Genomic DNA, 25,247 nt, shown 5'->3' on the forward strand with positions numbered 1-25,247 from the left:
GTTAAAATAAATAAATAAAGATAAAAAATAAGAGTTGCTGACTTACGATGTAGGCTAAATTTGATTATCCTCCCAAGGTGGTTGATTTATCAGAGTGCATGCACTACCAATAGGTTTTTAAAATGTTCAAGATGCAATTTGCTGGTTCCTGAAAGTATGTTGTAATAACATTTATTTCTGTTTTAGATTGTCATGTGGGATATTACCGCACATGCAGATCGAATAGAAAACATCAAGGCAGATGGTAGTAGAAGTAAAAACGTCACACTCAAGGTTAGCTTTTTATAACTTTTCACTTGCAAATTTTTTCCGTTCAGGAGTTTATCAAAAAGTACACAACAGGGTTGCCAAGCTAAACAGAGACTCACTAGAAAAAAAAAAAAAGTGTTATTTCCTAAGTCTTCACAACTGCTGTGGATGTGTTTTGAATCACTTTTATGTAGGCCCTTGATTAAAAACACCACTAAATAGGTTGTACTGTCTGTCCCAGGGGTTCTTTTTTGTTGTTACTGTTGTTAAATAAAATGAAGGGACCAAGGGACTGCCTAAAGTGATGTAGTTGAAAGAGCACTGGATAGAAGGTCCATGCATCCAGCCTTTAGATCACAGTCTTGTGAGTTTGGATATGTCCCCCACCCCCTCAGCAAGCATCAGTTTTCTCGTGTATAAAACGAAGGGGTTACAAGCCTTCCGGGTAATAATGCGCCATGATTTGTGAAGCTGTGGATTCTGCCAAGACGTCTGGGAAGAGATTCCTCAGCTCCCAACTCACTACTCACCCACCATTTGCACATTTTCACCCCCAGTCCTTCAACCTAAGCATCACAGGTCTCTGACCAAGAAACCATGGGATGTGCTTTTCTGTGCACTCACAGAAATACTCCTTCAAAAATGGGATCTCATTGGTTCTTTAGGGAATGGGTCAGTCATTCTTGTTAAAAGTTTAGAGATAAAATCTTAGACTAAACTGAAGTAGAAAGAAGATAATCTTATTATCTAACTATATAATACATAGAAACACTAATTTGTGTTTTTCCTTGATCTGGTATTTCTCCAAATTATTGATTTTAATTGGAATGATAAGTAAAGTATGAGTTGCTTCATCAGCTCTCTGAAATTAGCACATAACTTTCTCGTAACATTTTACAGCCTATGTTTCTCCTTGAACCAGAGAGTAATAAAGAAGCAATGTATATCAGACACTGTGCAGTCTCCTCAATAGAAAATGGACATAGGAAAGTTATTACAGATATACATTGGCTGCCTGACACATTTGAGGTGAGTCTTGATGGCTTCATACTTTTCTCCTTCTGGCTTGTAAGTTTTTCGAAAATTTTATTCAAAGAGGATGTTTCAAGTCAACAATTCATTTGTATTTTAATTGTGAAATAACCAGAAACCACACATCACACAGTTGTGTCACTGTTGACAGACCAAGATCAGACTTAGGGATGAGAATAAGGCCAATGTGTCAACTTCAGTGCTTTATAAAAATAAAAAATGTAGGTGGTATTAACACTGATATAATACAACAGTGGAGAAAATGAAGGTTGTAAAAATAGAGTGCAAATATTTTACACCCTTAGCCTTTGCAAATTTAAAGTTTATGATTTCAACTATTTAGAGCATACAACCTTGAAGATCTGCGACATGTAGTAATGCGTCATTTTGCAAGGCAGTCTTGAATTGAGTGCGTCATGAGGCTGGTAGGTGAAAACTATTTGTGCAGTGAGTGAGCCCAGCTGACTGCCTACCGTCTGCGCTGCAGTATGGCTTTGTGGTTCTTTACTTGACCCACAACGGCTGGTGTTTGTGAATTTGAAAACTAGTAAGCTTCCCAAATGTTTCCCTCAAGGAACTAAGAGTCTACTATGTACTTTGAAAAATTAAAAGGTCAGAATATCAAAGAATATTCTGAAAACTTAGAGTTATGAAGGGTGATTAGCCCTTCAAGGTATTCAAATGGATTATGCAAAAGCACAATTACTTTTCAAAGTTATAATGGACCAAAATAAATACAACATATCAAAATAGAATATCGTATTTCTGGATTCTATAGTTTTCTAAGCTAATTAATACTGAAAGAAATTCAAAACATACACATGTAAATTTTTAAATTAAAAAATAAAGAGCAAGTAGCAAAATGAAGAAAAATATTTGCCTCAAATATGGTGAATACAAATTTTCCAGTAAATAAGCTAAGGACATATACTGAAAAACAATTAGTAGATAAACAGGAAAATTATTCAGACTTTCTAATATCAAAGAAATTAATAATAAAGGAACAATAATGTACTATTTTGGACCTATTTGATTTTTTTCTTTTCCATTGGACCTATTTAATTTTTAAATGAAATTTTCTAGTAATTTTCCATGTTAGAAAGGATGAAATGGTGAAATCAATAAACTCCAACATTACTGGTTCCAACATAAAAGTTTTAGAATACAATTTAGTCAATGTGGTTCTTAAATCATCCAAATTTTCAAAGTTTTTGACCAGTAATTCAAATTTGGGAGATTTATGCAAAGAAATAATCCAATTTGTGTCCTAAGACATACAATCACATGCATACCTTGACAAATCATGTCAAAGTGTATCCATGAAAAAGATTGGAAAAGAATGTAAGGTAGAATTATATTTGATTTTAAAACCTTCTATTTTCCGAACTCTATAATATGATTGTAGGTTTTTTTTAAATCATTAAAACATAAAACTCCAGAGCAAGCGCAACTCTGGAGTCTTGAACTTGCTACAACAGGGAAGCCTTATTAGAGGGAGAGGAAAGATGGGTTCTGGATTGTTGATCAATCACAGTGGAAGCTGGCAGCTGTTAAGTGATCCTGACTGGGCTCAGGCCACAGCAGTGTCAGACAGGTTTCTAGGATCCTAGCTCCCGTGATGCCAACAGGCCTTGCCAACAGGCCTTACCACTGCTGCGCCTGTATTCTTCCTTCCACTCCTACTTTTACTGTTTATCTGCTGCTGGAACCCCCACCTTTGTTTGACCTTTTGCTCATCAATTCTACCAAGTAGGGAGGGTATGGGGGAAAGTCATGTTTCCCTATTGATTTGAGAGTAGCACCTTCATAGGTCGCCACAAAACCTTCCACCTCCTTTGAGAGCTAGCTGGTTGGAATCTTGGACCTTCTAGGACTCTAAGGAGCCACTAACCCTCCTTGGACTCCTCTGTGTGCTAGCAGAGTTGTGCCACTAATTACTAAAAGAATGCAGGCACCCCAGCATTCACTGCATGCTGTAGGTATCTAATTTAACACCAAGTCTCTTTTCTATTGATCTTACCTGCTTAACAATCTCATGAAAGCTCCCATGTTCAGCTCCACAATTCATAGTGAAAAACAAAGTGCCTACATTTCTAATAATAATGGTAATGAAATTATGATACATCATCTATATATTAAAAAACAGAATGATTTATGACTACATAGGTAAATGTTCAAACTATATTAACTGAAAGATCTTAGGATGGAAATTTATATGCATACTAACTAAAACTAATTTTAAAGTGTAAAAATGTTTCTGTGAAAAAAAGGCTGGAAAATATGTATAGCAGAATTATATTTGATTTTGAAACTTTCCAGTTTCCTAATTCTGTTTGTGTTGTTCTTTTAATAAAAATTAAAGCAAAGGAGAAAAAAATTTTTAGCGTAAAAAGCTTTGAGAAAAAAGTCATTACTATCCTAGGTACACAGAACTTACTTCCAGCATTTTTAAAAATAGATTAACAGATTGGGATCTGTCTTTGAAAATCGAAGTGGAATATCCTGTCAACTTGTCACTTGTTCGGCAGACTGGTATGTCTTATTTTAATCATTACCGAATATGTTTTCAAACAATATATTGTTTTTTTAGATGCTTATAAAATCATTGTCCTCTTCTGTTCCTTAAATAATCTTTGTTGTAGCAATTAAACCTAATATAACTAAAGGACAGAATGTTAGAGTGCTGCTGGTTTTAAAAAAATCTTTTTGTGGATACGAATATGTTGTAAAAAGAAGAATTAACTACGTTTCATGGTTGGTAATGTCATATAACATTATCTATAGTTATTCTGTTTCTTCATATTCACATATTTGTAAATTTGTAATATGTGTTGTTTACATTCAATTTTATCTCACAATTACGAAGATGACAACGTTTAATTGGGAAAGTTTCTTTTAAAAAGTGGAAGAGTTTTACATTTTTTATTGCATATTTATTACAAGTATTTTTATAAGTAATTCAGTAACTATGTTGAAGAATGTTTATTTTTAAAAATTGTATCCCCCAATTTATAGAACTGAAAATTCAGAGTGAAGTAGGACATAAGAAGGGCAATACTATTATCTAGCATCCAAATACTGGCAAAACTTTACCACTCCAAGTAGCTTTGACCCCAATAGATATCATGACACTGTAAGTTTTAGACACTGATTGCAGCAGAAGCAGCTGTGAAGTGGCAGGTGAAGGCATAAGTAACATTAGCAGCAGCCATGGGCAGGGGGTTGGGGAGACATGATTAATCCTGTGGGCACGTATTAGGTAAGGTTCTGTGAGTGCAAGCAACAGAAATTAACTATAGTTAACTTAAGGGGATAAAATAAATTTATTGGAAGTTTATGCCAATACTGTACTACGTACTATAGCAGGTTAACTATTTTTATATTCTCAACCCTGAAAAATACGTATGGATAGAGCAAATGAGGCTTTGAAGGCAAATACATTGTCACCTGTGGCTCACTGTATACCTAGTGAATGGCCAGAATGAATGGCCAGCCCCTTCCATCTGAATGGATCGGTTCCAACCATTGTGTCACTGTTCAAGATTCAGAGTGACAGAAGAGAATCTGACTGGCTTCTGTTACATCATGTCCTTTGGCCAGGGAAGGAATGGCAGAGCACCTTGAATGACAGTTCCAACCTGACTGCATGCAACAGGGAAGGGGCAGTTCTCAAAAAACCAATTAGAAGGCTCTTGCTAAAAAAGGAGGGGGGAATTGCTGCCCAGGCAAAAACAACACATAGCACCTACACAGTCATATGAAATATTATGCAACAATTAAGATTGTATTATTATTTCATGGAAAGATGCTTATGATATAGTGTTGACTATAAACAACAGAATGGAAAGCTATACTATTCTTCAGTGGCCTTGGAGAACATTTAGAAGCTCTGAACAGACTTAAAATATTACATGTTATATGTTGAAGATACAGGTCCTTGATTGTTGTTTATAATGATGGCCCTTGAATTTGGAAATATTCTGGAAATAGTTCCTTCAAAAGTTGTTAAAGTAAAAAGAAAAAGTTTATGCATTTAGAAAGCCCAATTTTTAGCTATCCAGAAAATTCATCAGTTCTAGTCTTTATACTTTAGCCATACTAAGGGTCTTATAATACAGAATAAGATAAAATAGGATTCTGCTAATTAAGGATGTGTGATTGATTGATGCAGAAAATTCAACTGAAGCTATCTGTATTTAGCAAAATCATTTTACAAATAATGCAAATTAATGCTGTAAATGAGATTCAAGAAGAGCTATGTAATTTGGAAAAACAGGTTTAAACCAACTATAATTATATTTTAAAACATATTTTATTATGTCATCTGTGTTATTCTACCAAGGGTTTATGTTTTGACCATTAATATGATTAATATTTTTATTAATTTTAATTATTTATCCATTATTAAATGAATAAATAATATTAACTAATTCACATAAATGAATAAAAGTTTTGTTAGTCTCGAGTTACCATCTGTTTATCTAAATACTTTAACTTACACATCTAAATTCTTTAATAATATCTTAAATTTATTAATCTGTTTACTCATAACCTAAGTGATAGAAATTATGGAGCTAATGTGGCATATTCTTTGCTGTTCTTATTATGTTTTCACATAATTACTACAAAGACATTATATACTGAAGTACTGAACAAGTATCATTATAAATTTTTACCAAGTTTATTGCGTTAAAAATAACACTCTAGATATACATTATCTCATTTGATTTTCATAATCAACCTGTGAGGAAGGAGAAATAAGAGGAGAAATGACACTTACTGTATGCCTACTATGTACAAAACACATTAAATCCAACTCTGTGTATGTGTTTTTTATATATATATATATATATATATATATATATATATATATACATATAAAACATGTATATAGACTATTGTATGACACTAAAACAAGCAATAAAAGAAAAAAAGATAAATTGAACTTCATCAAAATTCAAAAGTTGATAGTGCCTTTGAAGCACTATCAAGAAATTTAAAAGACAGCCCATACAATGGGAGAAAATATTTGCAAATCATATATCTGATAGGAGATTTTTATTAAGAATATATAGGGCTTCCCTGGTGGCGCAGTGGTTGAGAATCTGCCTGCCAATGCAGGGGACACGGGTTTGAGCCCTGGTCTGGGAAGATCCCACATGCCGCGGAGTAACTAGGCCCGTGAGCCACAATTACTGAGCCTGCGCGTCTGAAGCCTGTGCTCCGCAACAAGAGAGGCCGTGATAATGAGAGGCCCGCGCACCGCGATGAAGAGTGGCCCCCACTTGCCACAACTAGAGAAAGCCCTCGCACAGAAATGAAGACCCAACACACAGCCATAAATAAATAAATAAATAAAATAAATAAACCCAAAAAGTTAAAAAAAAAAAAAGGATATATAAAGAACTCTTACAACTCAACAATAAAAAGACAAATAATCTAATTTAAAAATGAGCAAAGATTATCAATAGACATTTCTTCAAAAAACATAGACAAATGTCCAATAAGCACAAGAAAAGATGTTCAAAATCATTAGCTGTCAACTCAAAACCACAATGACACAAAATAAGCAAAAGTCTTGACAGAAAAGAACAAAGTTGGAAGACTCACACTTCTTAATCTCTAAACTTTCTGCACAGTTACAGTTGTGAGACAGATGTACTGAGAATGGCTTAAGGATAGACATATAGATCAATGGAATAGAATTGAGAGTCCAGAAATAAACCCATATATCTGTGGTCAACTGATTTTCAACAGGGGTACCAAGACAATTTAATGGAGAAAGAATAGTCTTTTCAACGAATGGTGCTAGGACAAATGGGTATTCACCTGCAAAATAATTACCTCACACTCTATACAAAAATTAATTGAAAATGAAATAAAGACCTAAATATAAGAGCTAAAACTGTAAAACTCTTAGAAGAAAACATAGGCAAACATGAATGTAAATGTTTATGACCTTGGATTAGGTACTGATTTCCTAGATATTACCCCAAAAGCACAAGGAAATGCAAATCAGAATCACTTTTTTTTTTTTAATAAATTTATTTATTTTTATTTATGTATTTTTGGCTGCATTGGGTCTTCGTTTCTGTGCGAGGGCTTTCTCTAGTTGTGGCGAGCGGGGGCCACTCTTCATTGCGGTGCGCGGGCCTCTCACTGTCGCGGCCTCTCTTGTTGAGGAGCACAGGCTCCAGACGCGCAGGCTCAGTAGTTGTGGCTCACGGGCCCAGTTGCTCCGCGGCACGTGGGATCCTCCCAGACCAGGGCCCTAACCTGCGTCCCCTGCATTGGCAGGCAGACCCTCAACCACTGCGCCACCAGGGAAGCCCCAGAATCACTTTTGATGAGATACCACTTCACACCCACTAGGATAGCTAAAGTTTAAAAAAGACAAAAAATAGTAAATGTTGGTGAGAATGTAGAGAAATTGGAATCCTCAAGACAAAAAAAAATAATACATTTGGTGAGGGTGTAGAGAAATTGGAATCCTCAAAAATGATCCAGTTGCTTTGGAAAACAATCTAGCAGTTCCTCAAAAGATTAAACATAGGTGTTACCATATAACCCAGCAATTCCACTCCTAAATATATATCCAAGAGAAATGAAAACCTACATCCACACAAAACTTACCAACAAATGTTCATAACAGCATTATTCATAATAGCAAAAAAGGGAAATAACCCAAATTTATTCATTCGTCAGTCCATCAAATGATGAATGGATAAATAAAGTGTAGTATAGTCCATACAATGGAATATTATTTGGCAATAAAAAGGAATGATGTACTGATATATACTACATCATGAATGACCTTTGAAAACATGCTAAATGAAAGAAGCCAGTCACAAAAGACCACATACTATATGATTCCATTTATATGAAATGTCCAGAATAGACAAATCTGTAGAGACAGGAAGTAGGTTAGTGGTTGCCCAGGGCTAGTCGGAGGGATTGAGGGAAATGGGGACTGACTGGTAATATGTACACGTTTTCTTCTGGGAGGTGATGAAAATCTTCTAAAATCAATTGTGGTAATGCCTTGCACAACTCAGTGAATGTATTAAAAACCACTGAATTGAGTACTTTAAATGGGTGAATTTTGTGATATATGGGTTATATTTCAATAAAACTGTTATGTTTTAAAAAAAGATTGTGTCAATCTCCAAACTCAGCTCTCATGTATGATAATATTAGTCTCAGTACTAGCAAAGTCATTAAATAACCCTATAAACGGTATAATTCCCCAAAATATTCAATGCAAAACAGTCCTATTTCATAAAAATCTTAAATTCAGAGATATTAAATATAGCCAAGATCACATTGGTAATGTGTAGCAGCAAGAATGGTAGTCCTGAGGTTACACCTTTTCTTTGTACTTAGTTAAAAAATAAACTGTAAACTTTTTTTAAAGCACAATATGTTTTTGGGATATCAGACCACAGAAAGCCTTAACCCCTCAACCACCAACAGAGAAAAAGAAAGAAAGTATTGAAGTTCCTTTTGATGTACCAGCCACTTTTTTGCATCTAAATCTCTCCTGGAAACCTCTTTCTAAGGTAAGTAACATGGGATTTAGTCCATTTTATTTGCTTATATACACTATATGGCTTATACGCATAGACATACATACATATACACACACTATAAAAGTAGAGTAGCTCAGATTAACACAGGACATTACAATCCATGTATTCATTCAACCAATCAGTTCTTCGTTAAGAGTTAAGATAAGGTCTGCCTAGGTCAAGGCAGAAATCACAGTTATTGTGAACTCAAGATTGATATTTGTTCATGTATAAGCAAGCCACAACTTACCAATGGCTTGTGTAATAATTATTCATTTGCATAGCAGTTGCTTAAAAATTGGTAGGCTCTTAGGTTAGCCTGGGAAAGCTAATTTTACCCCTCCTGTAGCCAAAATTCTATGTATTTTGCATATCAATAGTAGAATTGTATTGTAATACCTATGAACAAATAAAACTGAAAGTAATTGAAAGAGAAATTATTTGTAGTTATCTTCAGTGACAGAGCTTGAAGAAAAGTAGTTTTAATTTAAGAAAGATAAGGCTGTGGATGGGAAGTATGTGAAAAGTATGAATGAACTTCTGACATTGATGGCTCTTTTTCTTTGGAATGTTTAATTCTAATTCCAAACTTAATATTTTTCTTTTCCTCTGATTTACAAGTATCACTAGAATTACATTATCATGTATTTGCTCCCGGTGGAAGAGAGAGCACAGAGGGGTGAGAATATTCCTGAAGTAACTAGGATTAGAAATTAAATAGAGAGGATTAGAAATTTTCTAGGGTAGGATTTACTGAGCTGTAGATAGTTTTAAAAGAAACAAGCAAACAAAAATTCACCTGAGAATAATTGTATAGCATGTGGACAAACATCCTGTTGGAGAAAAGTGGGGAGGGAGACATGAGGGGAAAATGTAAAGTGTGACAGTTTCCCATTCTGGAGCAGACTCAGGGCCATCCTGGAACTCAGGGGCATGTGTGTCCCTGAAGGGACTTGACAGTTCCAGGGGAATGCAAGGTCCCTGCACAACAGTTTGGAGCTTTGTTTAACTAAAAGATTTAGGGAACAGGGGAATAGGCCATTATTTTATATTAAAACCAACAATGAGATTTTATGGAAGAGAAGACAAAACATTTTCAGAAGCTTAACAACACATGAGACTTTGGGATTTGGAAATGAGCCCCCAGACAAGCTCCCCTCAGTAGCCTGGTTTTAGAAACTGTGGTTTAGGTGCCTGCCATTGGGGAAAAGTAACCAGAATCTGAGGGAGAATGAAGAAGGGAGAAGGAGAGGGAAGTAGGGACATAGAGATCTGGGGGCAGAAGGGAGAAGCAAGAATAAACCAGCCATGGATAATTTAAGGATATATGGAAATAATCTTTCTTGTATGTTCTCTCAAAAGATAAGGCTGTCTAAAGGTGAAACAACTTTAGACCACTGCCCAACCAAGTTAAGCCTGAGTGAAGACAGTCTTCTTTACAAAGCAGAAGGTAACTGCCTTTGCTTATTAAAAAGGCATTTAATGAAGTTCGGGTGTTAGTAGTTCCTTATGTCTAAGGTGAGTACTTGCTAGGATAGTCTAATTAAAAAAAAAAAAAAATACAGAAAAGCAAACCCTCCAATATGGAACTTTACAAAGGCTGTAATCGCTATAGCCAACACACTAAAACTGCCTATACACACCAAAAGACTTGACAGAACTCAATTCAATTCAGTTTCACAGTTATTGAGCACATTCATATATTTTTGAAAATTCATTACACTAAAAAATTTAACTAACGAAGCTCACTTAATGAATATGTATGTGGTCAAGAATAATTCTACAGAATGGAATGCATCTCAAATCTAGCAAACTAAGTTATGAAGTGCTCAGAAACAAATTACCATTCTCAATCAGAATAGAATAGAAAAATTAATATTTGTACAGCACCATGAGAAAACTGAGGAAAGAAAGAACAATTGACTTTTTTTTTTTTTGGCTGTGTTGGGTCTTCGTTGCTGCACGCGGGCTTTCTTTAGTTGCAACGAGCAGGGGCTACTCAGGGGCTACTCTTCGTTGCAGTGCGCGGGCTTCTCATTGCCATGGCTTCTCTTGTTGTGGAGCACAGGCTCTAAGAGCACAGGCTTCAGTAGTTGCGGCTCGCGGGCTCTAAAGCAGAGGCTCAGTAGTTGTGGCACACGGGCTTAGCTGCTCCGCGGCATGTGGGATCTTCCTGGACCAGGGCTCAAACCCATGTCCCCTGCATTGGCAGGCGGATTCTTAACCACTGCGCCACCAGGGAAGCCCCTTGACTTTTAAATATATCTCAACCTATACACCTTTGTTGAAGTAATTGAAGGGTATGCATATGAGCTGTCAAAATTGTTCGAATAAAAAAAAAAGAATAAAAAAAAAAAAATTGTTCGAATAAAGTTGTGGATTAATATCCCACCTGGAGAGCAATGCATAATGAAAATGTACAAGAATCACTAGCAACTGAAGTATTTTCCAAACATTTGCCTTATCAAAAGGATTTACATTTATAAATTGTTCAATGTTCAGTTAAATAATAGGACATCTAAGAAAAACATATTATATAACTAATACCCAGCTTGGGCAAAATTCACTTTGAAGCTGTGTGTTTCATAGATACAACCCAAGACCTCATGCTAAAAAAATGGAATCACTGAATTTTTATAGACATTTTCAAAGCAATATTAAAACATTCCATGTGTTTTATGTATTCGGGCCCCCTTCATTCTAGAGAGTGAGTAAGGAGAGTTTCCTCCTTCTCCTACTCCTCCTCTTGTATTCGATTATTGGTTACCATGTATTGAATTCCAACCAAGGGTCAAGTAGTGCTCTAATATTGCACATGCTTTTATTCATTTAACAAATATTTATGAAGTGTTTATTTTATGCTAGGCACTGGGGGTGCAATGGTGAGTAAAATAGACGTTGGTAATCAGAACAGTCCTGCAAGCTGGGAATTTTCATTATCAATTTATAATCTAGGAAATCAAGACTGTAACTTGTAAAAAGTTATCAATGTCCTTTTTTAACCTAATGAAAAAAGGTGATCATGAGGGTGTCAGTGCTTTTATCCAATTTATAGTAAGGATACCATTAAATCTTTTAAAGTGTGGGGTTTTTTCCTTACTTTTAACAACTTTATTGAGGTGTAATCGACATACCATAAAATGCACATGTTAAAATGTTCAATTTGATAAGTTCTTACATATTAAAAACCCATGAAACCATCACTATAATCAAGATAATGAACATAGCCATCACTCCCAAAAGTTAACTCTTATAGGGATTCCCTTTGCAGTCCCTTCCTCCAGGACCTCCCCTACCTCCACCCTCAAGCCAACACTGATTCTGTCACTATATAACAGTTTGCATTTGCTAGAATTTTATGTAAATCACACAGTTACACTTTTTTGTCTGTCTTTCTTTCAATCAACTAATTATTTTGGGATTCATCCATGTTGTTGTGTGTATCAATAGTTTATTCCTTTTTATTCCAGAGTAGTATTTCATTGTATGGATATACCACAGATGTTTATCCGTTCCCCTGTTGATGGACATTTGGGTTGTTTTCAGCTTAGGGCTGTTATAAATAAAGCTTCTATGAGTGTTCATATACAAGTCTTTGTATGGACATATGCTTTCATTTGTCTTGGGTAAATACCTAGGAAGGGACTGATTAGATCATATGGCAGGTGTATGTTTAACTTTTTAAAGAAACTGTCAGTGTTTTCCAAAGTGGTTGTACCATTTTACATTCCCCTGGCAGTATATGAGAGTTCCTGTTTTTCCACATCCTCACAAGCAATTGGTGTGACTAGCCCTTTTAATTTAACCATTCTAAAATGTGTGTACTGGGACTTCCCTGGCGGTCCAGTGGTTAAGACTCCGTGCTTCCACTGCAGGGGGCACAGGTTCAATCCCTGGTCGGGGAACTAAGATCTCGTATGCCACGTGGCGCAGCCAAATAAATAAATTAATTAAATAAAATAAAATGTGTGTACTGATTATCTTATTCGTGTTTACCTAATGGCTAAAGATGTTGAACATATTTTCATGTATTTGGTTGCCACCTGTATATCTTCCTTGTTGAAGTGTCCACATCTTTTGTCCATTTTTTACTTATGTTGTTTGTTTTCTTATTGTTACATCTTAAGAGTTCTTAATATAATCTACATACTAGTTCTTTATCAAATATATGATTTGCAAATATTTTCTCCCAGTCTGTGATTTACACTCTTTTAAGTTGTTGTGTTATTCTCTTAACATTTCCTTTGAAATGTTAGATCCATAAAAATCAGTGCCTGTGTAAGTAGTCACTTTAAGAAGTTCTATACTTACTCTTTTTTTTTTTTTAACATCTTTATTGGCGTATAATTGCTTTACAATGGTGTATTAGTTTCTGCTTTATAACAAAGTGAATCAGCTATACATATACATATATCCCCATATCTCCTCCCTTTTGGGTCTCCCTCCCATCCTTTCTATCCCACCCCTCTAGGTGGTCACAAAGCCCTGAGCTGATCTCCCTGTGCTATGCGGCTGCTTCCCACTAGATATCTAGTTTACGTTTGGTAGTGTATATATGTCCATGCCACTCTCTCACTTCGTCCCAGCTTACCCTTCCCCCTCCCCGTGTCCTCAACTCCATTCTCTATGTCTGCGTCTTTATTCCTGCCCCTAGTTTCTTCAGAACCTTTTTTTTAAAAATTCCATATATATGTGTTAGCATACGGTATTTGTTTTTCTCTTTCTGACTTACTTCACTCTGTATGACAGACTCTAGGTCCATCCACCTCACTACAAATAACTCAGTTTCGTTTCTTTTTATGGCTAAGTAATATTCCATTGTTTGTATGTGTCACATCTTCTTTATCCATTCATCTGTCGATGGACACTTAGGTTGCTTCCATGTCCTGGCTATTGTAAATAGAGCCTCAATGAACATTGTGGTACATTTCTCTTTTTGAATTATGGTTTTCTCAGGGTATATGCCCAGTAGTGGGATTTCTGGGTCGTATGGTAGTTCTATTTTTAGTTTTTTAAGGAACCTCCATACTGTTCTCCATAGTGGGTGTATCAATTTACATTCCCACAACAGTGCAAGAGGGTTCCCTTTCCTTCACACCCTCTCCAGCATTTATTGTTTCTAGATTTTTTGATGATGGCCATTCTGACTGGTGTGAGGTGATACCTCATTGTAGTTTTGATTTGCATTTCTCTAATGATCAGTGATGTTGAGCATCCTTTCACCTGTTTGTTGGCAATCTGTATATCTCCTTTGGAGAAATGTCGATTTAGGTCTTCTGCCCATTTGTGGATTGGGTTGTTTGTTTTTATGATATTGAGCTGCATGAGCTGCTTGTATATTTTGGAGATTCGTCCTTTGTCAGTTGCTTCGTTTGCAAATATTTTCTCCCATTCTGAGGGTTGTCTTTTTGTCTTGTTTATGGTTTCCTTTGCTGTGCAAAAGCTTTGAAGTTTCATTAGGTCCCATTTGTTTATTTTTGTTTTTATTTCCATTTCTCTAGGAGATGGGTCAAAAAGGATCTTGCTGTGATTTATGTCATAGAGTGTTCTGCCTATGTTTTCCTCTAAGAGTTTTATAGTGTCTGGCCTTACATTTAGGTCTTTAATCCATTTTGAGTTTATTTTCGTGTATGGTGTTAGGGAGTGTTCTAATTTCATTCTTTTACATGTAGCTGGCCAGTTTTCCCAGCACCACTTATTGAAGAGGCTGCCTTTTTTCCATTATATATTCTTGCCTCCTTTATCAAAAATAAGGTGACCATATGTGTGTGGTTTTATCACTGGGCTTTCTATCCTGTAACATTGATCTATATTTCTGTTTTTGTGCCAGTACCATACTGTCTTGATTACTGTAGCTTTGTTGTGTAGTCGGAAGTCTGGGAGCCTGATACCTCCAGCTCCATGTTTCTTTCTCAAGATTGCTTTGGCTATTCGGGGTCTTTTGTGTTTCCATACAAACCTTTGCTCTAAATGGTTCTGGAATGCCTCTTTGGGAATTTTCTTCAAAGCCTCCATTATATTCTTCTAAGCAATGTGTCAGAATACTTTAGGATGTGGATTCTGGAGTCTGGGTTTAAATCACAAAGCCACAATTTATTATTTGAACAGATCGAATGGCTTTATCTCTCTGTGCCTTACTTTTTTTTTCCCCACCTGTTTGAAAAGGGAGAGATGAAGACAAGGGGAGTAAATAATAAAGATAACTACCTCTTAGAGTGTTGTGAAGATAAAATGAGTTAATACATGTAAAGCTCTAAGAACAGCCCATCATCAACCCACAATAAATGTTAGCTACCATGCGTGAGCCCTTGGGCAAGCTACTGAATCTCTCTGAGGCTCAGTTTAATCACCCAGGGAGGAGGATTAATGCTTTACCACCTCAGGAGTTATTGTGAGAACTGAATGAAATGGTTTAGCCCACACAGTTTAGTGTCTGACATGTAGTAAGCACTCAATAAATGTTAGCTGCTATTATTATTACTATTCCTGGTGATGGAAAATCCATGACCCATGAGGATGACATTGAATTGAATAAATATCCAAGTTATTCTGGTCAAGTCTGAGTAAATGCAGTTGATGATAACATTTTTCTCTGGCTTCATCCTCTTTGACCATCACATTAAACTCTATCAACTAAGCCCCTTTTCTTGGAGCTCCCACCTTGGCTTTTGTGATTTTCCTGATCCTCCTACAGTTTCTTTCCTCTTTCCTGGCTCCGTTTTACCTTACTGCCCTCTCATCATGAATATACCTCAAACTCTAACTTCAGCTGTGTGCTTTCCTTGTTACACACTCTCCCTTTGGTAACACAGTGTATTCTGTCACCTCTGCTGAGAATCCTTAAATCTCGCCTCTCACCATCTCTTGGGATTGAACCCAACCTAATCCTACAACATCAATGTGTCTGGAACAGAACTCATAACGTGAGTCATCCCTGCCTCTCTCCTGAGGCCGCCATGCCCAGTCTCTCACACAGGGTAATTAAGTCTTTGTTTATAATGCATTGCACATTTGCCTTTTCCTTTTCATTATCAGTAGTGACCCCTGGATCAGACTCTTGGCTCCCCTTGTTAGACCAGAGGGTTCCAAATTTCTCTATCTTGCACCCCCTCAGGAAACATTTTTCAGCACATATCCCCAGTGAACATGTATTTATTTAGAAACTATACATATGTTCTACTCTACTAATATATTTATGTACATGATTTTAAAAAGAGAAAAACAGACATAAAAATGAGAGTGAAGAATTTGAAATAAATATTTTAATGATTTTAATTTTATGTATTAAATGGGTACAAAATGCCTTTTTGCTCTTGCTAAATGTATTATGAATAATATCTTTTAGTAAGAACAATGTGATTGAATGTGCTTAGTTATTTCTTGAAATATTGATGATACTTCATAATACAGCTATTTAAAGCTTCCATGTTTGGCTTACTTTGGTACTTGTTTTTAATGTCTTACCCAATATGAAAGGGACTGCTCAGAACGTGTAGATCCCAAACAAAGGAAGTGTTGGTTGACTGTACCTACTAAATCATGATGATTATCTTTTACTTTTGCCTGGAATTACTTTCAAAAGTTTTTTGAAATGCAATGTGTATTTTTAGTATAGCTGGAGTTTTCTTCTCCTATTTTAGTTTTCATGTATATGTTTGTTAGTTGATTTTCCCATGATTGATACAACCCAGAGGATGCATTAAGGAGGTGTTATGAGTTAAGTATTGCGAGCTTATATTTCTTTATGATCTTTCCCAGAAATTTAATATCACATTTAAAAAAAAATAAGTGATTTGGGAAAATGCCCCAGACATATCTTTAAGAGAATAGAAAAGCAGGATAAAAAGCTAGAATACTCACTTAAAAAATAGTCTATATATATTCACCAAAAAGTAATAGAGGGAAAAATATACCAATATTTTAATAGTGGTTACCTCTGGGAAACATGATAATGAAGGATTTTTGTTATTTCATTAATGCTTTTCTCTCTTTTCCAAAGCTTCAAATAACATTTATTAATTTTAGATGTCAACAAATAACATTTATTAATTTTAGATAACAAAAGTATCTGACTGACATCAGATACTTTTAAAAAGAAAGAAGTTCCAGATAACATTTGAGTTTCAGCCCCCAGATTAGCTGTGCTCTTACTGTTTGCATGGATAGCTGTAATATAGCACAATCATTGATGTTCATAAATAATAAACCTGAACTAATCAGCAAACATTAAATTGTGTTCCGTGTGCTGTGTTTATAACAAACAAGTAACACATTTTAGATGGATTTATTTTTTAGAAGTTAAAAAATTTTTGGTACTTGAAAGGCTAACCTTGAATTATTTGAAAAATTGCTATATGATGCCAACTGAATAAAAATGACATGAGTTTCTCATTAGATAATATCAAGGGTGATAACAAGTCAAGAGAAATACCAATGACTTATTAAGAAAATCAAGGGTGTTATTTAACGCAGAGGAAGTATTTTGTGTCCAATATACTGTAAATAATTCTGAAATGGTGTAAATGATGTAAAAGTGGTTTTCAAACTGTGCCATGGAAACTTTTAGAGCCCCTGAAAAGTGGGCAGAGGAATCTTCCCTTTCCCACCTGTGAAACACTTCAACCAGAGCAGTGCAGCTTTGATCAGTTTTACAGGCAGGGGAGTCTGCACAAACTTTGGTTTGAAAAAGGCATCCTACTGCTAAATTAGAAGTTTAAAAACGCTTGGACTTATGCCCACCACACTGGGGAGGAAATGAGGTGGATATGTGTGACAAAGGACAGAGAATACAAACTAACTATATTTTAGAAGATCTTTCAGTGTAAATATGTGTTTCTTCTATCCATACACCTCCAAAAGACAAAATGTTAGCCCAAAGCAAAGCAACGAAGGCAGGAGAAATGAACCCATACCAGAATCTGGAAGGTGGGTTGGGCAATCATCTCAAGCCAATAGATGACTTCTGCACCAAGTTCTTTGTGGGAACAGAGGTGAGTTGGAATTATCTGCTTCTAAATTACATTGAAATATGTGATTATGACCTCTACAGTATGTTTGCCTTTTGAGGACTTAACAATATTTTTTTAGTCTTCTGTCTTTTGGTTTACAATATTTATACTGTTTCATATTTTTATACGCTTGCTTGCATTTAAAAGTTTTAACCTCAGTGCCTCATAGCATCATATTTGAGATGTTCCTGAACAAAAGTGGAAAAGTCTATAAAATTAGGTATGACTCTTTTTACTAATAATTTTTTGATCAGCCTGCAAATATTTATCAAACACCTATACCATATGGAAGAAACCATGCTAAGTGTTAGAGATTCACTAAGAAAATATATTGCTTTGTTAGGCCAGAACAATCTAGTAGGAAAGAGAGTGAAAAACTCACTCAATTCAAATGATAAATAACAACCGAATGTAATAGCAATAATGACAAAATATGCATAAACATGAAATTTACCATCTTAACCATGTTTTTTTTCTGGCTGCATAATCCATAAGTTTTCTTTCTTATTTTTTTTTAACATCTTTATTGGAGTATAATTGCTTTGCATGGCTGTGTTAGTTGCTGCCGTATAACAAAGTGAATCAGCTATACATATATATATATCCCCATATCCCCTCCCTCTTGCGTCTCCCTCCCACCCTCCCCATCCCACCCCTCTAGGTGGTCAAAAAGCACCAAGCTGATCTCCCTGTGCTATGCAACTGCTTCCCACTAGATATCTAGTTTACATTTGGTAGTGTATATATGTCCATGCCACTCTGTCACTTCGTCCCAGCTTGCCCTTCCCCCTTCCTGTGTCTGCAACTCCTTTCTTTATGTCTATGTCTTTATTCCTGTCCTGCCCCTAGATTCTTCAGAACCTTTTTTTTTTTTTGATTGCATATATATGTGTTACCATACGGTATTTGTTTCTCTCTTACTTACTTCACTTTGTATGACAGTCTCTAGGTCCATCCACCTCACTACAAATAACTGAATTTCGTTTCTTTTTATGGCTGAGTAATATTCCATTGTATATATGTGCCACATCTTCTTTATCCATTCATCTGTTGATGGACACTTAGGTTGGTTCCATGTCCTGGCTATTGCAAATAGAGCTTCAGTGAATATTGTGGTACATGTCTCTTTTAGAATTATGGTTTTCTCAGGGTATATGCCCAGTAGTGGGATTTCTGGGTCGTATGGTAGTTCTATTTTTAGTTTTTTAAGAAACCTCCATACTGTTCTCCATAGTAGCTGTATCAATTTACATTCCCACAACAGTGCAAGAGGGTTCCCTTTCCTCCACACTCTCTCCAGCATTCATTGTTTCTAGATTTTTTGATGATGGCCATTCTGACCGGTGTGAGGTGATAACCTCATTGTAGTTTTGATTTGCATTTCTCTAATGATCAGTGATGTTGAGCATCCTTTCACCTGTTTGTGGGCAATCTGTACATCTTCTTTGGAGAAATGTCGATTTAGGTCTTCTGCCCATTTTTGGATTGGGTTGTTTGTTTTTTTGATATTGAGCTGCATGAGCTGCTTGTATATTTGGGAGATTCGTCCTTTGTCAGTTGCTTTGTTTGCAAATATTTTCTCCCATTCTGAGGGTTGTCTTTTCGTCTTGTTTATGGTTTCCTTTGCTGTGCAAAAGCTTTGAAGTTTCATTAGGTCCCATTTGTTTATTTTTGTTTTTATTTCCATTTCTCTAGGAGGTGGGTCAAAAAGGATCTTGCTGTGATTTATGTCATAGAATGTTCTGCCTATGTTTTCCTCTAAGAGTTTTATAGTGTCTGGCCTTACATTTAGGTCTTTAATCCATTTTGAGTTTATTTTTGTGTATGGTGTTAGGGAGTGTTCTAATTTCATTCTTTTATATGTAGCTGTCCAGTTTTCCCAGCACCACTTAGTGAAGAGGCTGGCTTTTCTACATTCCTGCCTCCTTTATCAAAGATAAGGTGACCATATGTGCGTGGGTTTATCTCTGGGTTTTCTATCCTGTTCCATTGACCTATATATCTGTTTTTGTGCCAGTACCATGCTGTCCTGATTACTGCAGCTTTCTAGTATAGTCTGAAGTCCGGGAGCCTGATTCCTCCAGCTCCGGTTTTCTTTCTCAAGATTGCTTTGGCTATTCAGGGTCTTTTGTGTTTCCATACAAATTGTGACATTTTTAGTTCTAGTCCTGTGAAAAATGCCAGTGGTAGTTTGATAGGGATTGCATTGAACCTGTAGATTGCTTTGGGTAGTATAGTCATTTTCACAATGTTGATTCTTCCAATCCAAGAACATGGTATATCTCTCCATCTGTTGGTATCACCTTTAATTTCTTTCATCAGTGTCTTATCATTTTCTGCATACAGGTCTTTTGTCTCCTTAGGTAGGTTTATTCCTAGGTATTTATTCATTTTGTTGCAGTGGTAAATGGGAGTGTTTCCTTAATTTCTCTTTCAGATTTTTCATCATTAGTGTATAGGAATGCAAGAGATTTCTGTGCATTAATTTTGTATCCTTCTACTTTACCAAATTCATTGATTAGCTCTAGTAGTTTTCTGGTAGCATCTTTAGGATTCTCTATGTATAGTATCATGTCATCTGCAAGTAGTGACAGCTTTACTTCTTCTTTTCCGATTTGGATTCCTTTTATTTCTTTTTCTTCTCTGATTGCTGAGACTAAAACTTCCAAAATTATGTTAAATAATAGTGGTGAGAGTGGGCAGCCTTGTCTTGTTCCTGATCTTAGTGGAAATGGTTTCAGCTTTTCACCATTGAGAACGATGTTGGCTGTGGATTTGTCATATATGGCCTTTATTATGTTGAGGTAAGTTCCCTCTATGCCTACTTTCTGGAGGGTTTTTATCATAAATGGGAGTTGAATTCTGTCGAAAGCTTTTTCTGCATCTATTGAGATGATCATATGGTTTTTCTCCTTCAATTTGTTAATATGGTGTATCACATTGATTGATTTGCATATATTGAAGAATCCTTGTATTCCTGGGATAAACCCCACTTGATCATGGTGTATGATCCTTTTAATGTGCTGTTGGATTCTGTTTGCTAGTATTTTGTTGAGGATTTTTGCATCTATGTTCATCAGTGATATTGGCCTGTAGTTTTCTTTCTTTGTGACATCTTTGCCTGGTTTTGGTATCAGGGTGATGGTGGCCTCATAGAATGTGTTTGGGAGGATTCTTCCCTCTGCTATATGTTGGAAGAGTTTGAGAAGGATAGGTGTTAGCTCTTCTCTAAATGTTTGATAGAATTCGCCTGTGAAGCCATCTGGTCCTGGGCTTTTGTTTGTTGGAAGACTTTTAATCACAGTTTCAATTTCAGTGCTTGTGATTGGTCTGTTTATATTTTCTATTTCTTCCTGGTTCAGTCTCGGGAGGTTGTGCTTTTCTAAGAATTTGTCCATTTCTTCCAGGTTGTCCATTTTTTGGGCATATAGTTGCTTGTAGTAATCTCTCATGATCCTTTGTATTTCTGCAGTGTCAGTTGATACTTCTCCTTTTTCATTTCTAGTTCTATTGATTTGAGTCTTCTCCCTTATTTTCTTGATGAGTCTGGCTAATGTGTTATCAATTTTGTTTATCTTCTCAAAGAACCAGCTTTTAGTTTTATTGATCTTTGCTATCATTTCCTTCATTCCTTTTTCATTTATTTCTGATCTGATCTTTATGATTTCTTTCCTTCTGCTAACTTTGGGATCTTTTTTTTCTGCTTTCTCTAATTGCTTTAGGTGTCAGTTTGCGTTGTTCATTTGAGATGTTTCTTGTTTCTTGAGGTAGGATTGTATTGCTATAAACTTCCCTCTTAGAACTGCTCTTGCTGCATCCCATAGGTTTTGGGTCGTCATGTTTTCATTGTCATTTGTTTCTAGGTATGTTTTGATTTCCTGTTTGATTTCTTCAGTGATGTCTTGGTTATTTAGTAGTGTATTGTTTAGCCTCCATATGTTTGTATTTTTTACAGATTTTTTTTTGTAATTGATATCTATTCTCATAGCGTTGTGGTTGGAAAAGATACTTGATACAATTTCAATTTTCTTAGATTTGCCAAGGCTTGATCTGTGACCTAAGATATGATCTATCCTGGAGAATGTTCCATGAGCACTTGAGAAGAAAGTGTATTCTGTTGTTTTTGGATGGAATATCCTATAAATATCAATTAAGTACCTCTTGTTTAATGTATCATTTAAAGCTTGAGTTTCCTTATTTATTTTCATTTTGGATGATCTGTCCATTGGTGACAGATGGGGTGTTAAAGTCCCCTACTATGATTGTGTTACTGTTGATCTCCCCTTTTGTGGCTGTTAGCATTTGCCTTATGTATTGAGGTGCTCCTATGTTGGGTGCATAAATATTTACAATTGTTATATCTTCTTCTTGGATTGATCCCTTGATCATTATATAGCGTCCTTCTTTGTCTCTTGTAATAGTCTTTATTTTAAAGTCTATTTTGTCTGATATGGGAATTGCTCCTCCAGCTTTCTTTTTATTTCCATTTGCATGGAATATCTTTTTCCATCCCCTCACTTTCAGTCTGTATGTGTCCCTAGGTCTGAAGTGCATCTCTTGTAGACAGCATATATATGGGTCTTATTTTTGTATCCATTCAGCCAGTCTGTATCTTTTGGTTGGAGCATTTAATCCATTTACATTTAAGGTTGTTATCGATATGTATGTTTCTATTACCATTTTCTTAATTGTTTTGGGTTTTTTATTGTAGGTCTTTTCCTTCTCTTGTGTTTCCTGCCTAGAGAAGTTCCTTTAGCATTTGTTGTAAAGCTGGTTTGGTGGTGCTGAATTCTCTTAGCTTTTGCTTGTCTGTAAAGGTTTTAATTTCTCAGTTGAATCTGAATGAGATCCTTGCTAGGTAGAGTAATCTTGGTTGTAGGTTTTTCCCTTTCATCACTTTAAATATGTCCTGCCTCTCCCTTCTGTCTTGCAGAGTTTCTGCTGAAAGATCAGCTGTTAACCTTGTGGGGATTCCCTTGTATGTTATTTGTTGCTTTTCCCTTGCTGCTTTTAATATTTTTTCTTTGTATTTAATTTTTGATAGTTTGATTAATATGTGTCTTGACGTGTTTCTCCTTGGAGTTATCCTGTATGTTACTCTCTGCGCTTCCTGGACTTGATTGACTTTTTCCTTTCTCATATTAGGGAAGTTTTCAACTATAATCTCTTCGAATATTTTCTGACTCTTTTTTCTCTCTTCTTCTTCTGGGACCCCTATAATTCAAATGTTGGTGCATTTAATGTTGTCCTAGTGGTCGCTGGGACTGTCCTCAATTCTTTTCATGCTTTTTTCTTTATTCTGCTCTGTGGTAGTTATTTCCACTATTTTATCTTCCAGGTCACGTATCCATTCTTCTGCTTCAGTTATTCTGCTATTGTTTCCTTCTAGAGAATTTTAAATTTCATTTATTGTGTTGTTCATTGTTGTTTGTTTGCTCTTTAGTTCTTCTAGGTCCTTGTTAAACATTTCTTTTATTTTCTCCATTCTATTTCCAAGATTTTGGATCATCTTTACTATCATTTCTGATTTCTTTTTCAGGTAGACTGCCTATTTCCTCTTCATTTGTTTGGTCTGGTGGGTTTTTACCTTGCTCCTTCATCTGCTGTGTATTTTTCTGTCTTCTCATTTTGCTTAGCTTACTGTGTTCGAGGTCTCCTTTTCACAGGCTGCAGGTATGTATTTCCTGTTATTTTTGGTGTCTGCCCCCAGTGGGTAAGGTTGGTTCATTGGGTTGTGTAGGCTTCCTGGTGGAGGGGACTGGTGCCTGTGCTCTGCTGGATGAGGCTGGATCTTGTCTTTCTGGTGGGCAGTACCGCATCTGGTGGTGTGTTTTGGGGTGTCTGTGACCTTATTATGATTTTAGGCAGCCTCTCTGCTAATGGGTGGGGTTGTGTTCCTGTCTTGCTAGTTGTTTGGCATAGGGTTTCCAGCACTGGAGCTTGCTGGTCGTTGAGTGGAGCTGGGTCTTAATGTTGAGGTGGAGATCTCTGGGAGAGCTTTTGCCATTTAATATTATGTGGGGCCAGGAGGTCTCTGGTGGTCCAGTGTCCTGAACTCAGCTCTCCCACCTCAGAGGCTCAGGCTTGACACCTGGCTGGAGCACCAAGACCCTTTTGGGAAGTCTGAGGTCTTCTGCCAGCATTCAGTAGGTGTTCTGTAGGAGTTGTTCCCCATGTAGAAGTATTTTTGATGTATTTGTAGGGAGGAAGGTGATCTCCACGTCTTACTCCTCTGCCACCTTGAAGGTCCCCCTAACCATTTTTAAGTGTACAATTCAGTGGTATTAAGTACATTCATATCGTTGAGTAACTATCACCACCATCCGTCTTGAGAACTATTTCATTTTCCCAAATTAAACTTCTATAGCAATTAAAGCAGTAACTCCCCATTCCCTACTTCCTCCCACTCCTGGCACCACCATTCTACTTTCTGTCTCAATGAATTTCACTGTTCTAGGTACCTCATGTAAGTGGATTCATATAATATTTGTCTCTGTGCACACCAAAGTTTTGTAAGCCAAGAATGATAGCTTTAGAAAGAGAAATGACCACAAAATCTTAAAGCAGAAATTAAAGCATGACACCCTCTGCTTAAACTCCTCTTTAGTGACTACTTTAGTGACACATGAAAAATCCAAACTCCTTATACCAAATGACGTAAGATTCTGCATCATTTGGCCCCTTTCTCTCTCTCCACCCCATCTGCACCAGTCTACTCACTCTCTCTGTCTGCTCTGATTTTTTCTCTCATTCTTTTTACCAAACTCTTTCCTGCCTTTCAAGTCCTTGCACTCCTTGGAGTGAATGTCATTCATTACTCAGCAGATATTTATTGAACATTTAATATATACCAAGCACTGTTCTTGGCCCAGGGAATATAGCAGAGAACAGACATCCAAAATTCCCTGCCCTCGCAGGGCTGACCATCCAGTGGGACACTCTCCTACCAACCCCTGGCATGGCTGACTGATCCTTGTGCTTTGGATAGAGAGTTTAAGGGATGCCTCTCTGGGATCTAGGTTGGCTGGCTCAGGGATGAAGCAGGAAGGAGTGGAGCCCTGGAGGCAGAGAGGCCTGATAGACAGTGATCTCAGGTGGGCCCACCCAGCGGTGAAGAGGGCCTGAGCAGTGGGGCCGAGAATGTCACACAGGCATGGGGACAGTGGAATTGTCAGAACTAGGTAACCAGATGGAGAGGGATGTGAAGGTTTCTAGCCAAGTGGCTGGTGATGTAATCACCACTCAACACATATTTATTAACTTGGTGCAAATTATTCCCGTGACTCGATTCAGTTTCAGAGTTCCACATACCAGCTGTGAGAGCCAGGAGATATTAACTCTCTTACAGGACTTTGGTGAGGGCTGGGGTCATGTACATAAAGCTCATAAC

General features: G+C 36.5%; 1 protein-coding gene across 1 annotated transcript in view; it reads left to right on the forward strand.

Annotated features, from left to right (window-relative positions):
* DNAI3 (dynein axonemal intermediate chain 3) overlaps positions 1 to 25,247 on the forward strand; it is an 81,653-nt gene that overhangs the window by 35,640 nt on the left and 20,766 nt on the right. The window contains exons 10-15 of the mRNA XM_059899816.1: positions 187 to 273; positions 1,150 to 1,278; positions 3,740 to 3,813; positions 8,696 to 8,840; positions 10,212 to 10,299; positions 17,709 to 17,839. Of these exons, the coding sequence (XP_059755799.1) occupies positions 187 to 273; positions 1,150 to 1,278; positions 3,740 to 3,813; positions 8,696 to 8,840; positions 10,212 to 10,299; positions 17,709 to 17,839 (654 nt within the window). The remainder of the gene's footprint in view (positions 1 to 186; positions 274 to 1,149; positions 1,279 to 3,739; positions 3,814 to 8,695; positions 8,841 to 10,211; positions 10,300 to 17,708; positions 17,840 to 25,247) is intronic.

Source organism: Balaenoptera ricei, chromosome 1, assembly GCF_028023285.1.
Source record: "Balaenoptera ricei isolate mBalRic1 chromosome 1, mBalRic1.hap2, whole genome shotgun sequence".
In the NCBI taxonomy this organism is placed as follows: Eukaryota; Metazoa; Chordata; class Mammalia; order Artiodactyla; family Balaenopteridae; genus Balaenoptera; species Balaenoptera ricei.